Here is a 15856-nt window from a genome sequence, read left to right as displayed (position 1 = left end):
CTTCTAATTTGACTCCCTTCCCCAGTATAAACCCACATCTAACATACTAAGCTTCCTTCCCAGGTCCTGCTGCCTGGAGCTCAGAGGCATTTCCAGTGGCACCAGTACCTTTAGGGCCAGGCCAACAGAGTCAGGGAACATGCAGCTCACTTCAGGGTGGTGTCTGTACCCCCATGCCTGTGTCTGGCTTGCTGCCGAGACTCTTGCCATCACTAACTGTTGACGCCCCAGACCCTGTACTCTGGCTTTTTAGATGCCTCAAAGAGATAAGCAGAGTTAAGGCTTTCAGAATGAGATGAGCAAACCACAGCTACACCACGATCCCAGACCACCCTGACCACAGATTGTCAAGAACTTGAGTTGCAAAGTTTGACGCCCCCAAGTGGCAAAATTGTGTATTTCTGATTCTAAATGAGAAGTGAGGCAATCCAGCCCACCACCCTTCATCACACTGAAGGGTCAGATCCAGCACCCTTCTCCCTCCCAGAGCTCCCTACAGTCACTACAAAGCCAGGGAATCCATAGCCGCCCCTCGGTATGCTTTGGACAGCGAGCTGGGAAAGGTTTGTTCAGGATCGACGCAGAAATCATGTACTTGGCTGGTCTAGAACTTGCTCCACTACAGGATCTGCCTGTGGAGGCATCTATAGATGGGTGTAGCTTGGGGGCTGGCTATGTTAGCAACACACGGAACGCGAATAATCAAAGGCTCCCAATGTGGGACCATCAGACACAGCTCACCAGTTCAGCGCACTCTCCAGCTCACAGGCCTTTCACCCGGGAGTCACAGCTCAAGACCCATTTAGGCTGAACCCAGGACACAGAGGAATAAAGTGTGTCCATTATAAATCAGGCACCATACCCCTGAGAGCTGTGTTCCCTAGGGGAGGGTCCCCGGTGAGGGCTCAGTGCTGACAGCAGTTACCCACCTTTCTTCCCATTGTTGGAGGGAGTGGATTTTCCGCTGTCGGAGTTCAGCTCAAAGACTCGTAAATCTGTCAGCCCATCCTCTTTCAGAGTCTCTATCTGGGCCGTTGGCTTGCTCTCTGCCTGCTCCTTGAGCCCCGCAGAGCCCAGTTGCTCTGAAGACACTGCCAGCTCCCGAGTGGTTGTAGGAGGATGTGCAGATTCTGCTGGTTTTGGCCGGGAGCCCTGCTCTTCAGAAGTAGCTTCCAGTAACCTTTGGGAGAGGTCCCTGGCCCCGGACAGCGGCACTCCAGTCTGTAACTGTGCATCAGGCACAGAGGCAGGGTTTGCAATCTGAGTCACAAGGGAGACACTCTCGCTGCTCTCAGATGGGGTCACCTGGACTGGGACTGCAGCAAGACCAGACCAGCTTTCCTCTGCTGGCTCCTTTATGCTGGGGATGGGACTTCCCTCCAGGGTCGGGGGAGCAGCTGCTGCAGGGACCGATGATGTTTGCTTTCCCTCTTCTGGAGATTTCACATTCACACAAGGTAGGGGCGACATCCCCAAAAATTCCTCTGTGGAGGGGAGGGGGGAGTGGGAAAGGATTTCAGCACCTCTGTATGAAGCACAAATAGGCAGAGAACAACTGCTGAAAGGAGCACCTCCCTCCCCAACCACGGGCATCAGAGCCCCCAGCCACTGCTGGGAGCAGCACCAGCACCACAGCCTAGCGAGTCCGCTTGTTCCCCCCGGCCCACTCTGGGGATAGGTCCTGCTAAGCCTCCCTGCCAGTGGGCGCTCTGGTACAGGCAGCACACCGGAGCAGCAGGCCCGGCTTGGAACTAATGCACACAGGAGATAGTCCTCAATGTCCAGCTCCATCCCAAAACTTCCGGTGTGAGCCTGGGCCTGTCACTTTGTCTCTCTGTGCCGTGGCTTCTCTAGCTGTAACCTGGGGATGATCCCACAGGGGAGCTGAGAGGATCAAACCATTGAGGTTTGGGAAGCATTCTGAAACTACTGTGACAGGAGCCACACCTATAAAGCCGGCAGCCCCAGTGTTTTAACCAGCCTTCCCTCCAACTCTGTTCAGAGCAGGTTTAGACAGCACAGTGGTGTTGGGAGCATTCACCTCGCCCATGCTAAGGCTCCCACTGGCGTTAGCATGGTGCAGCCGATACCGGCAGTGGGCTATTTTGGGCCACAAAGCCGAATACAGACACAGTCCATAGGGGCGGAGAGAGGCGGCTCTTTCAGCTGGACTGAGGAGCTGGTTTCATGACAATTAGCAGGAACCATTCTACAGCAGCCGTTCTCCTTCCCAAATCCACCATGGGTCTCAAAAGCTCTCTCACAGCTTCCCTGCCATCTGACTTACCCTCTTCCTCTTCCCAGCCTGGCAACTCGTGATGCACGCTCTGCTCCGCCCTCTGCTTCAGAGCTTCCCTCCGAACCTCCTCCTGCAGGGAATTCACAACTGCAATCAGGAGCTGCGCCCACACCATCTCCTCCCAGATCCCGGCCCTGGTGTGCAGCGCTCCAACCCCTGCAAGTTCCCTACAGCATTGTCACTAATGGCAGGGACTTGGGGAAGGGAGCCCAGTTCTCTGCTGCTGTTCAGGGGATAGCAACTCTCCCTCTGATCAGAGGGTGCATGTTGAGTAACAGCCCCTTCGCACAGCTCCTCACCACACTGCACCCTCCACTTTAGCTTCCTTGCAGGGGAGACCTCCCTCCCCCCGAACCTACCTGCTCCAGGTGATGGACTTTATAGAAGTAGCGCTGCCAGAATTCGGAATGGGAAACAGCCACTGGGACCTGGGACCATTGGAAGGAAAGAAGAGAGGGAAGGACTCAGTGAGGAGAGCCTGGGGATGCTGCAGTCTCTGACCTCACTCCCCTTGGGGTTCCTCTGCCTTCTTGGCAAGGCCTGACACTGCAAACCCTTTATCCTTCTGGCAGAGAACAACTCCAGGGGCTCCCACTGGAACCCATTGACTGATGAAGCAGCCACAGTAAAGGGGTCGCTAGTGAGCAGCCCTTCCACCTACGACAGGCCACCTGCATCACCTCAACGCTCCCAGCCCTGCAGACCTGGGGAGAGAACAGCAGGGAAACCCAGGTCTCCCACACTAGGCCACTGCTCCCACCCACAGGTCCTTGCTCAGCATATCCGAATCCCATCTCCCTGAATAAGACAATACTCAAAATCTCTTATTAGATCACCAGGCACCATTCTGAGTCACTTCAGGCAAGGGCTGCCAATCCACCAACATCAGGAACTGCTCGCTGTCCCCGGGCTGACCATCACTCCGTTCAGAGGCGTGGCAGCTTAACCAGTTGTACAGAGAATAGAACCCAGACATCCAGACTCGCAATTGCCTGCTCTAACCACTAGACAACACTGATTTCCCTCTGCTCATTCAACTGCCCCATGACTTTGCCACTGTGCCCATACTCCCCTGGCTCCAACCACTCCTGGGATAGACTGTGCCCTATGTAAGCAACCTGCGTTTTCAGAATGCAGATGACTTGCTGTCAAACATCTGCTGGAGACTCATTACCCAAAATTCACCAAGATGCTTAGACAGACAGAGGCCAGACAGCTCCAGAGCAGCACATGACAACTGGCTCTGGACCTGCGATGCTGCAGTCCACAGGCAGAGAAAAGCCCAATGAGCTACTCGGCAGCAAAGATGCACAGGCTGCCCTGCTTGGCTAAAGCATGTTGTCATCCCCCTCCATCCCAGGCCCTGGAGCCCAAGGAGTATAGTTTCCTCCTCCTATCTCCCCTGCCTCCCACACGCTGGAGACTTCAGGCAGGTCTGAGCCTGCCCAACCACGAGAGAGTGCAGGAGCCAGGCAGCGCCTCACCATCTTGGTGTAGAGAGCCCGGATGGAGGGGCTGGTCACCAGCAGCTCCGAGATCTCCCCTTTCTTCTCCTCTAGGTTAAACTGCGAGAGCCAGGACTCAAAGAGCTCCGTGGGGCCTGCATAGGGGAAGCAGAGAGAGGTCCTTGGAACAAACGAGACAGGGACAGAAACACAGGGAGTTAAGGGGAAACATGCTGTCTGGTGCGATCAGATGCCACTGGAGTGAAGGGGTCAGGCTAAGACAGCAAGGGGCATCACAGAGGCAACAACCTGAGTCCTAAGGAAGGGAGCAGGAAGCACACTTCACTGGCTAAGAGCCCAAGGTGCATACTCCTGCAGAAACACTGATGGGATCCATAGACAGCCCCCGCCCACAAGAGGCAGGTCACGATGAAGAAGCAGGTGAATGAGAGGAGCTAGAAGTGCCCTTGACAATATCCCTTTAAAACTGCACATCGGGTAGGTGGGGGGTGGGTTGCATCCATGCCCACCCCACCCTATCTCAGACACACCACTTGCTCTGCCTTGCCCTGTCTCTCTACTGGAACAGAGGCTCAGCATTCACTCTTTGGCAAACTGCCAATGCAAATTGCTGGATTCCCAGCTCCGAAATCCCAGAGCAGGTTAATCAGGCAGCAGCTCCGCAGGTTCCCACACAGCACAGGGTATGGAGCCTCAGCCACACCTGGGCTGGGTCAACTCATAGGCTGCGAAGTTAACTCAGTTGCCGTGGCCTCTTTGCCAACAAGCAGCCCATGAAGTCAGCTGTGCTGGCGGTCTGTCACGGGGGCACGCGTCTACAGGGAACCCAACCCTGAGACCTGCCAAACACCACACACGCTAACACCTCAATGTCTCCCCCTCCAACCCAGCCCTCGTCCTACCATCCGGTTCGTTGCAGTAGGTTGCTGGGTCTGACTGCAGGGTGTAGAGACGAGCCTGTAAGAGAGCACACGCACGGGACGGCCATTAGCATGAGGGGCAGCGGCTGAGCCCAGTGATAAAGGGGGTCTGTCACACACATCCCTGGTGGGAGCTGAGGCGTTTCCCACCGAGCAGGCATTGAGGGGCATTCGGCACCTAAGTTCCCTCTAAACTGCGCGGCCGCGCAGCAGCCCATTAATCGCCACGCAGGTGCTCAGGGCTGCGGTGGGGAGAGATGCCTCTCCCCCAGCCCCGGACCTGCCACAGCCAGGGGAGAGGCTCCTCTCCCGCAGCCCCAACCCAGCGCCGGCCCAGACCTGTCGTGGCCGGGGGAGAGGCACCCCTCCCTGGCCCCAACCCAGTCCTGGCCCTGTCCTCTGCCCCAGCTCTGAGCCCCCTCCTGTACTCCGAAACTCTCGACCCCATCCCCGCCACATGAATTTTGTTATATGCACCAATATGTCACACATCATCTCCATATTGGTGCACATAACAAAATTCATTCCACCCATGCGGAAAAATTAGAGGGAACACTGCTCGGCACATACCTTGGTGCTGTCGTACGGCTCTGTAGTCCCAGAGGGTGTTGCCATCAGTGTTATGACATCGCAGTCGATGGTCTTATCTGGCGAAGGAGCGAACGTATCCGAGATGACACCCAGGAAGTCTGCAAGTCCCTTCTTCACCTTTTCAGTCGTGCCCGAGGAGCCTTCCGTCTTTGCAAAGAGAAAGACAAGGGAATGATCTAAACAATGGTGCCTGAACCGGAGACAGTCCCATGTGGTCTTTTCCAGCATCAGTGTCCCTTTAAAGAGAGACAATTCTCCTTTCCTCAAAGGGTGGTAGTGGGGGATTGTGCAGTCTGGGCTGGCCTGAGATGAGGGGGTGGTGGTGGGTGGGTGGTTAGGCGAGGTGATGGCAACAGATAGGCAGGGAACAAGTCTGGGCTGTGGGATGGGGCAGGTAGGAGTGGCTGGTTTGGGGAGAGGACAGGGAGCTGTGCTGTCATAGTAACAGCTGTGCAGGGCAAAGGTCTCCTTTGGGTCTAGGAAAGAGGAACCCATCTCCAGGCTTATCGCAACACCTAGGCAAAACATACTGTGCCTTTCCTGGTGGCACAGGGGGAAGCTGATTCTAAGCCTCACAACAGCAAAGAGAATGGGGAACCCAAGAGGGCAGGGGAGAAATTAGTTCCATCCAGTCTCCAAGCAGGGAATTCAGATCCAACTAGATATCCCACCTTCCTCCCACCCAAGTCACACAGTCCCACTCTCAGCTAAGAGCTTCCCCAGCCCCAAGCAAATGGAAATTAGCTGCAGGATTCCCCTTGCAACATCCGCCACTGCTGCGCAGAAACCTGGCCTGTGGCTCCAAAAGGCACCCCGCCCTGAGAGTCACAAATAGAAAGCAAGAAACTGGCCCTTCTGGGAGCCACAGCATGCACCTGCCCCACTCATCTTGACAACTGTGAATGGGGCACTGATATCAAACAGTCCTGGCAGCCATAACAAGGGAATCACTTAGGGTCATCACAGACACTTTGCACTGGGGAAGGGAGTTCAAATTCAAAGTCCAAGAGCGATGTGAATTCAGGTCACGCTATAAAGGCATTTCCTGAAAGGATAAGTCTGTGTGCTGCCAGAATCCCGTTTGACAGCCAGCTCCACTCTCTTGAATGAGAGCAGGAGGCAGAATCGTGGCTTGCCTGCTCTTACTTACAACCAGTTTCTCCTTGACCACGCTGGCGGTGGCAGCAATAGTGCATGCAGTATCATGCTGCACCACCTGGGTGAACTCAGTCAGGTCCCGCTTCATGAACTCCAATGCTTCCGTGGACTACAAGACAGAGGGACAAAGTATATCAACCTCGGATTCTCACACAAGTCCATCTTCACAGTAGGAATATCTGAGGCATCACAAACCCTGGAGCAACAGAGGCCTCTAACCTGAGGGATTATTCTGTATATGGAGATGACAGGGCTCTCGCAGGTGAGGCCCTACCAACACCACAGAAATAGTCATGTTTACAACACAGCTGGGAAACACAACTATGCCCAAACCACGTTACAACATGTTCCTTTCTTGCCAGTGCGGATAGAAAAAATGATGTTTTAACCCTGGCAGACAATTAGGCTAAAACCTGACTCCTTACTTGTCATGGACACGCCAGCGCACATTCTAACAGCAATGCTGTAATCATGTTTCCAGACTGCTTAGAGGTGATCGATGCCATAGTGCCGACAGGCCTTAATAAAAGCTGTCACTAGTGCACAGATCTACAGGGATAACTTTAGACGTAGCAAAGCGATTGGATTATTTTTTATACACACTTTCTTGGCTCCTTTATTGTTCCAATAGCCTTTGAACGAAAGCTGCAAATATATGGATGAGTCATGTTGCCTAGTTTCAATCTTAGTGTGGCTGAACTTCTCAGTCTCACGCCTTTGTGAATTGCGATGGGGGGGAGGGGGGCCAGTATGCTCTAGGCATTCTTCTTCCCACTGCCTGCAGTACAAGAGGCCTTTCCAAAGTGCAGATCTAGAACTCCAATGTAGTTCAAGCTTGCAAGTGGCTTTTCACAGCTCACACCTGAGGTCAGGGTTAGGGTTTCTATTTGAATAAGTTAAGACTTTCCAGTAAACAGATTTCCCCAAGAATAGTTGGTAACATAGAAGTAATGAACTGAACCCTTATTAGAGCAATAACACTTTACATTTACACAGGACTCTCCATGCCAAAGGATCCCAAAGCGTCTCATAACATCAAGCTCTGGGGGGGAACTGCAGCAACTGACCAGTACAGGGCATCTCACACAATGTGGTTAAGAAGGGAAATTTTGGCTAAAGCTGTTGTCCAACGGCTCCTTTTAGGTTAAGTGCCACTAGATAATTCATATCTTTGCAGAGCAGCCACACTCTGCTATCAGGGGCTCAACCAACATTTCACAGCTTACTTTATACTAATCGTAAGTGACAGAATAAAGTTCTGCACTGCAATACTGCTGCCTTACCCCAGAGCTGCACAGTTACTTAAGAAGTGCATTTTTAGAAAGCAACAGAGAGCATGTAGGCAGATTGAAGATAATACCTACATCATGGCTAATGCCCAGTTTATGTTAAACAGCAAGCTACAATCCATCGGGAGAAAAGAGCATTCACAGAATGACTCAGCCCTATAGGTTACTTTAAAAGATAATGTAGAAATCAGGAAGAATTTCCAAAGGGAAGAGGATTACACAGCAAAACAGAAAACACCCTAAGAGAGGCTCCTTACTAGGCCTGGTCTGCTCAGGTTACAGAAGAACCCACAAGAAGAGTGAGAAATCCAAGTAAATGATTGTGGTTTTCCTATGGGAAGATGCAAGATTTCCTTAAGCAATAGCTCGTCCTGTTCCATACAAGCAACCTCCTACCTTCTCTTTAACAGTCTGGTAGCTTTGCTGCAACCAGCTTCTCCACCAGCCTCCATCTTCCCTGTTACAGGATAAACATATGAAGCTGAAATTGTGAATTTCACATTATAAACTCACACCAAGGAGTCCATGAAAACATACATACATACATAATACCCCACCATGTGAATGAGCTACAGCCACCGCTTCTCTGTGTTCAAACCCTTTGGGCCTTCAGAGAACCTACCCCTTCCACCCAGCAAATCTCCTTTCAAAGGTATAAGCTCCAAAACGATTGCAATTAAATGCAAACTATCCCTGCAGCATTTCCAGCCCACACATTGCACCCCTGGGCTGTGACACAAGACCTACAGTATGAACCAAGCCATCTCCATTGACTTGCAGAGTAAACCCAATCCCAAAAGGAAACAGGGAAATTAGAGGGGTCAGTCCCCCTTAGTTTAATTATCTCAGGGAGAGTCAGTAACAGTGAGGAGGGCAGGCTTGATTGGTTTTTAAACTATAGGATTTTAACCAGACCATATTTCTAAGTCTCTCCTGTTCACAACCCCCATCACAAGACACACTCTCCATTTTCCCGATGGTTTCTGCCACACCATAATACTCTTCCCCCTATACAGCCAAATTCCCTGCTACCTTCAACCCAACCCACCAACCCCACCCAGCGAGCTCCCTTCCCACCTCCTCTGTCCCCCACCCAGCCCCCTTCCCACCTCCTCTGCCTTCCCACCACCACCCTCTGCCCTCCACCCCACCCACCCCTTGTGCCCCCCACCAGCCCCCTTCCCACCACCACTACTACCCTCTGCCCTCCAACCCCACCCACCCCTTGTGCCCCCCACCCAGCCAACCTTCCCACCACCACCACACTCCTCTGCCCCCAACCCCACCCAGCCCCCTTCCCACCACTACCCTCTGCCCCCAACCCCACCCAGCCAGCTCCTTTCCCACCCCCCCTTGCCTCCCAACCTCACACAACCAGACCCCTTCCCACCCCCCTCTCCTCCCTTCCCCGTACAGACCAATCCCTTCCCACCCCGCCCCCTCTGCCCCCCACCCGGCCAGCTCCCTTCCCGCCCCTCCCGCACTAGGGCGCCCCCCTCAGATCCCTTCCCCCACCGCCAAGGCACCGCCCCCCGCTCTGCGTTACTCTCACCCTTCCGCCATTTTGGACGCCTGACGTCACCAATATTTACTGACCTTTGACGCCAGAAGCCCCGCCTCCTGGGCGGGCTATTTTTAGTCACAGCCCAGTGGGGGCGGGTCACGGGACCCGCACCGCAGCGGTAACGTCACTTCCTTTTTCACGGGTGGCTCGGCATGGCATGGGTACGGTGGCTGCTGAGGGTCAAGAGAGATCGAGCGCTCAATATTAGCCACCACCAACCCGGGAGCTAGAGCCTGGGGCCCTGCGACCCCCGCCCGGCCGCCCCAGGGAGGTGGGGCCCCTGGTCCCCAGCGCCCACCTATGGCTGGGGCCGCCCGGTGCTGTAGCGGGGGGTGGGGAGCGTCTCCCTGCTGGCCCTGAGCGCCCAGCCCCACGCCGGGCGCTGCCCCGGGGTCCCCCCTCTCCACCCCCGCTGGGGCTCCCCGGCCCGGGCCCCCGCACAGCGCTGCGCCGAGCCCTGTGGCGGGGAGCCCCTGGCGCTGCGGAACCCCCTGCTGCGGGACCCCGCGCGGATCCGCTTCTGGGGGTGTTGCCTGGTTTGTTCCCATCACAGACACCCCCGGGGGTCCCCGCAGAGGTGGGGTAACGCTCAGTCTCCTGCCTTGGCCAGGCTGGTTTCTCAAGCCGTTCCCTAGGGGAATCCCGTCTCGTGGGAAAACAGCCTTAGGTGCCGGTCTTGTTTGGTACCCCACTTAATATCTCCCCCTCTCGGGGCTGACTGCTGTTTCTTCTAACATCAGGACCCTGCTTTTGCCTGTTAATTGTCCCACCTGGCAGTGTCCACCTGTCTCCCCTACATCTGGGCTTAAAGGGAAAGGGCTCAGGTATTCCTACCATCTGCTTCCGAAGAGCTCTGTATAAATTGGTTATCTTGTCTCTGTCACCAACAGCAGTTGGCCCAATAAAAGAGATTACCTCACCCGCCTTATCTCTCTAGTTTGCTTAACAGTAATATAACTTTATCTAGGCCATAATTACTGGTAGAGTGAAGTTGATCTGTCACAGCATCATCTAGGACTCCGGCAGTGTGAGATTTCTTTCAGCAGCGGCCTCTGCCAGGCAGCTAGGGCCTCAGCCGAGTGTGCGTCCTCTGAGCAGTGACAGCTATGATCCCAGCGATGGGAGCGTCCTTGCAGCAGCAAGCTGCCAAAATCAACAAGGAATCCGGCAGCATGAGCTTCCCCACAGGAACTAGCCTGCCAGAGGTCGTTAGGATGGTGGTGGTGATAATTGTGTTGTTTCTACCGTACAGCTTTCTGCTCTCTCTCTTTGCTGCAGGCAAACCTCATGTTCCATCTTCCCTCAGGGGAATGACTTCAATGGCCGTGCTTCTGTGTCAGCAAGAGCACAGCTGTGGTCCTAATCATTAGCTCAGAAGCACAACCTTGAGTGAAAAGAAAGTCCTAGAAAAACCACCCCGACAGTGAGGCTGTGATGAAGACAAATCTCCCAGCACCCACAAAATGTTTGATTCACTAAATACTCCTATTCAGTGCATCCTCATGAAGGGCCTGATGTCTGATCCTGAAGTGCTGAGCGCAGGAGTTGGGGTGTTTGTGGTCTCAGGATCTGGCTTTTGGTTTCAGCTTACAAGTGAATTTTTGCATCCTGTACTTATGGACACTTGGGATCTTAGGCTAGGAATGAGAGAGAGAAAAGGGAGACGGATGGTGCTTCATAAACATTTCTATTGCAGTGGTGATTGGACCAATTTTGCTGTGACCTATTGGCTATTCTCTGGTTGCTTCAATATTGTGCCCAGTGGAAATGGCTCTGTGGTCACTGTGTCCAGAAAGCCCCCTTGCTGTGTTCTCATCACCTGGGCACAACTGTCCAATGGCATTCTCACACACATACATACTTTGTTGAGTTCAGCTGCAGTAGCCTGCAAGGGTTAAGAACATAAGTGGGGTTTTTTTCACTTATGTTCTTAAGAGTTGGGACCAAGTCTTTTAACTTTGTGCCCCAAGATGGAACAGTCTGAGGCAGCATAAAATGGAAGAATGATGGTCATATTGAGCTGGGGGGAAAAAACCTCCTCTGCAAAATATGAAGACCGGATGTATCTTGCCCTCCCCTCAAATGTTGTGAAGCAGCATCCCAGGTTTTCTCAAAAAGAAAAAGGATACTTTAAATAGCTCATCTCCATTGGGTTCTCTTTTTCACACACTGTCCTGGCACCAGAAAAGCAGCAAAGAGGGCCAGGGAATCTACAGAGCACACTGCAAAATTCCCCTACATACAGTATACGTTCATCCCCAGCTGCTCCTTCATAGGCACCAGTTTACACACACATTGGAAAGGTTACTAACTCAGTTCTATGTGTCCGTCACAATTGCTGGCTGCATTTACAACTGTCTCGCAACACCACAAATAACCGAACAAAACTAAGAAACGCCAGTTTAGGAAAGAATTCCTTCCTCCCCCCAACTTGCAAAGGAACCCACCTGAGCCAGGGCAAGCCTGAGCAAACAGGTAAGTCCTGCAACATACCCTGCAGGTCAACAAATTAGCTCTGTCAAAGCAATGGAGGAATTGGATTCCAGAGCCAAGGCCACTCACCCCACTGATAAAGCCCTTCTTCCAACCCCCTGAAAGGAATTCAGACCTGGGGACTGCTAGTAATATGTCCCAGCTGATTTCAGGTGGTGGGATGATGCATAAGGAGCAAGGCTGTCCTGTGCTGGTAACAGGAGAACATGTTCACGTTTGTGCTCCCTCTCTGTCTATATTCATGTGTGCACACACCCCGCTCCAGAGGGAATGCCTCATGCAGAACAGGAGACATGCTTGGCTATTAAATGGCCAATGAATTCATGCCATCTGCTTCAGATTACTAGCTGAGTGACAGCTTCACATGGGTCAGTGACTCTCATTATCCCAACAAGAGGCTGCCATGTGCCTGCATGTCAGGAATTGTGCTTAATTTTTTACACTGCTGATTAACTAGCGATTTCATCCTCTGCCCATCTGGGTGAATTTAGGGGGGATGGGGACTAGTTCACTGGACATTTGGGGAAATGTTGAATGCTGGATTGCACAATGTTTGTGTTTCAAAGACCATGTGGTGCTATTAGATGCTGGCAGATTCCCAGGGGCTGTGCTCTTTATCATGCAACTTATAAGTCATTCCTGCTACAGTCTCCCCCCCATCCAGATCCTAAAGCTGGTGAGGACTGAGTGTTCATTTTACTGTAAAAACGAACTGAGCGTGTTTATCCCAGAACCTTGCTATGCTGGGGCATCATGTCTCCTTGTTTTTCTTCTCTCATGGGATGATTCTGGAGAGGTGACTAGGAGATGCAAAGGAACCAGGTGACATCTGAATTGCTGAGTCCGCAAAGGGGCCTTTAGGCCATCCCTCCCAGCTGCCACCCTTGGCTTTTGCTTTTCAGGCTCACTCGCGTGATTTATTAAAGAGCCGTGGTTTACAAAAGGAGGCAGGCGTCCATGTGCACACTATCAAAACCAGTCCATAAATTTCCCTTTTAACAGCTTTTGTTCTGGAGACATCAGTCCCTTGGCTGGCCTAGGGCTCGTTAATAAAAATGAAGCCTTTTTGGAAACAGTTGTTGCTTGTATGATACATGAGCCCTGCAAATAACCATTGTCCCCAGTCCATCATTAGCAGGTTTTTCTCTCTCCTTCCCACCCCCAACCATTGAGTTAAAGCAGAAGTCTCTGTAATCAAGGCATGAAGTTTGGTCAGTTCTCAAAACCAGCTATTCCAGCCCTAGCTAGATTTTTTTTCCAGGCAAATGAGGTCCTGAGCTCAGGGATATGGCAGTGACCTGAAGAATCTGAAGTAAAGATAAAATTAATAGTAATTAAAAGACATGCTTTTTTCGCTATAACTTCTATGTCTTGGCCAAGGTAGAAGAAACCCCAGAGGCTCTCTGGGACTGTTTTTATTCTTCTGTCCTGTATAGCACTGAATATGTTGGCACTTAAACAACCAATAATCCAATACCTGGTTTGGGTGGCTGACTGACTCAGGAAATAGATAAATTGGCTAGGGAGTCTCCTCTTCTAGGATGCTGGTCTGAAGACAGTATATGTCAATAGTTACTGAGTTATTACCAGCTGTTGGCTGTTTGGTGGATCTGTGCCGGAATGAATCGGGTCTCAGAACCATTGCTAGTGGACATGTGCTCACGACTGCCACAGAGATTGATTCAGAGATTCCAAGGCCAGAAGGGACCATTCTGATCATCTAGTCTGACCTCCTGTATAACACAACCATAGAACAGTCCCAAAATAATTCCTAGAGCAGGTCTTTTAGAAAAACATCCAGTCTTGATTTAAAAATTGCCAGTGATGGAGAATCCATCACGATCCTTGGTAAATTGTTCCAATGGTTAATTACCCTCACTGTTAAAAATGTATGTCTTATTTCCAAGCTGAATTTATCTAACTTCAACTTCCAGTTATTATACCTTTTTTTCTACTAGATTGAAGAGCCCATTATCACAAACTTGTTCCCCATGTAAGTATTTATAGACTGTGATCAAGTCACTCTTAACCTTCTCTTTGTTAAAATGAATACATTGAGCTTCTTGAGTTTATCTTTAGAAGGCATGTTTTCTAATCCTTTAATCATTTTTGTGGCTCCTCTCTGAACCAATTTATCATCATCCTTCTTGACTTGTGGACACTAGAACTGCTGGACGTAATATTTCTGCAACAGTTGCGCCGGTGCCAAACACAGGTAAAATAACCTCTCTATTCCTACTTGAGATTCCTGTTTATGCATCCAAGGATATCATTAACCCATTTGGCCACAGCATCACACTGAGATCTCATGTTCACCATGATTTCCCTCCCCCCAAATCATTTTCAGAATTACAGCTTCCCAGAATAGAGTCCTGCACTATGAAACTATGGCCTACATTCTTTGTTCCTAGATGTATACCTTTATATTTAACCTTATTAAAACATACATTGCGCCCTGTTTATCAACCGATCCAGATTGCTCTGAATCAGCGATCTGTCCCCTTCATTAGTTACCATTCCCCCAAATGAGAACCCTTGTTGTCATTCTCAGGGACAAGAATTGAATGGGCCATGAAGAAAAATTCCATTTCACCTCTATTGGCAATCCTTCCATTGCAGAATGAAAGCACATTAGTGGGACAGTCTGAAGAACCGCATGAAGGAAGCCTGCTCAGTTGCTGCGTATGTTGTAGCTGACAGCTCAGCACCTATCATCTTCAGTATATTAAAAATAAGGAAATAAATCTGTGGAGCCTTTCCCCTAGTTACCTTTGACTATTGTATTTTTCTCCATGACACAGCAGGAGCAAATACAGTTGTTTGTTTTTTAAACTACATATTTTATTGGTTGAGTTATGAAAAATCCCATTGAGAAGCCTAGATGAGATGACAGCATCTGGCCTTCTCCCCAGACTTCTGTGGCCTTCTCCCCAGAAACTTGTGCTCCACCCAACGAATTGGAATCTGGTGACAATATCATAGGACTGTGCTATCTCGAGGAGAAGGAGTCTAGCCACAGAGATAATCCCACATTACTCCTTCTCAGATGCAGTGTGTGGCATCTGTTTGGGCTTCTAAGGAAGACACTCATATCCTCATGGATCAGACAAACTAAGCACCAGGGATAATGGTGGGGTGGGGAAGCCAGAATAAAGTGGAGAATAGCTGGACACCACAATGAAAGTCAGAGAAAACCCATCAAACCTGATCTAAAGGATATGTTAAGACACCCCCTTGGCTATTAGCATTTGAGTGGGAGAACTATCATGGACTCTAAGGGCATTGGAAATGGCTGCAAAACAAAGATTTACATAGTATTGTATATATTTGCCAGGAGTGATTTGAACACCAGTATAATTCCTCCTAGCCCACTCCTACCCCGACACCTACGCATTTCCAAAAATGTGTTAAATCAGAAATGCTCCCGCAGTGTTCAAATTCTGCCTTAATTTCACCAGACTTCTCCCTTCTCTGTACTCCATGGAGACCCCTCCTGCAACAACAGTACTGCAGTGTTGTACAATAGTAGCACAAAACACTAGTGTAAAGTGTGGTGATTTGGATCATTAGCGTTGAATGCAGCAGTATTATAAAATCACTCTCTCTTCGGTGATATATGAACGGGAGACAGTAAGTGGGAAAAGGCCTTATGGCCATCTTATGTTATGATACTTTTATATCTCATGCAATGCTGGGTTGGCCTAAGTAAGTGGTATTCTGATGTTTATTATAGTAGTATGTAATAGTGAGAACTGTCTAGTTTTGCAGGATTTGGTGCTAGTGATTCAACAGGAAGCATTGTTTCCTTTGAGTAAGTATTAAACCAATGGCCCAGAACAGCATCAAGGGCCCTGCTGGAGGAACTGTCTTTACAGATGAAATGTAAAACTGCTATCCTGTAATCCCATTTCTGCAAGAGTAGGAGTGTTTAATCCCAGTACCCTGGTCAAATTCCAGATCAAGCAATTACTGTCTGCTTCCCTGAATCCCCCTGTAACTTCACATGGCTAACTCCTGCACTTCCTGCTTTAATCTGTCATGTAGAGCTCCTGTTCAGTGTTAAACACCTTGCTTGT

General features: G+C 50.7%; 1 protein-coding gene and 1 long non-coding RNA gene across 15 annotated transcripts in view; one reads left to right on the top strand and one right to left on the bottom strand.

Annotated features, from left to right (window-relative positions):
• Positions 1-10390, bottom strand: part of BSDC1 (BSD domain containing 1) — a 15027-nt gene extending 4637 nt beyond the window's left edge. Inside the window, exons 1-10 of one of the 14 annotated variants that reach the window (XM_065577296.1) lie at positions 10266-10390; positions 9320-9460; positions 8120-8204; positions 6427-6543; positions 5256-5423; positions 4668-4722; positions 3784-3899; positions 2659-2727; positions 2288-2369; positions 930-1484 (exon numbers count right to left, since the gene is read on the bottom strand). In XM_065577296.1, the coding sequence (XP_065433368.1) occupies positions 930-1484; positions 2288-2369; positions 2659-2727; positions 3784-3899; positions 4668-4722; positions 5256-5423; positions 6427-6522 (1141 nt within the window). In that variant the 5' untranslated portion in view covers positions 6523-6543; positions 8120-8204; positions 9320-9460; positions 10266-10390. Of the gene's footprint in view, positions 1-929; positions 1485-2287; positions 2370-2658; positions 2728-3783; positions 3900-4667; positions 4723-5255; positions 5424-6426; positions 6544-8119; positions 8205-8264; positions 8800-9275; positions 9461-10265 lie in introns of those variants that run through there. The other 13 variants (XM_065577299.1, XM_065577297.1, XM_005302172.4 and 10 more) reach the window with 13 other exon arrangements.
• LOC122172626 (uncharacterized) lies at positions 9394-15856 on the top strand. Its single transcript, XR_010594690.1, has 3 exons — positions 9394-9448; positions 10566-13773; positions 13946-15856. It is a non-coding gene; the product is annotated as an uncharacterized LOC122172626 (long non-coding RNA).

The sequence above is a fragment of the Chrysemys picta genome, chromosome 23, assembly GCF_011386835.1.
Source record: "Chrysemys picta bellii isolate R12L10 chromosome 23, ASM1138683v2, whole genome shotgun sequence".
Taxonomy (NCBI): Eukaryota; Metazoa; Chordata; order Testudines; family Emydidae; genus Chrysemys; species Chrysemys picta.
The sequence above is the reverse complement of the archived record's forward strand: the minus strand, read 5'-3'. Positions and strand labels throughout refer to the sequence as shown.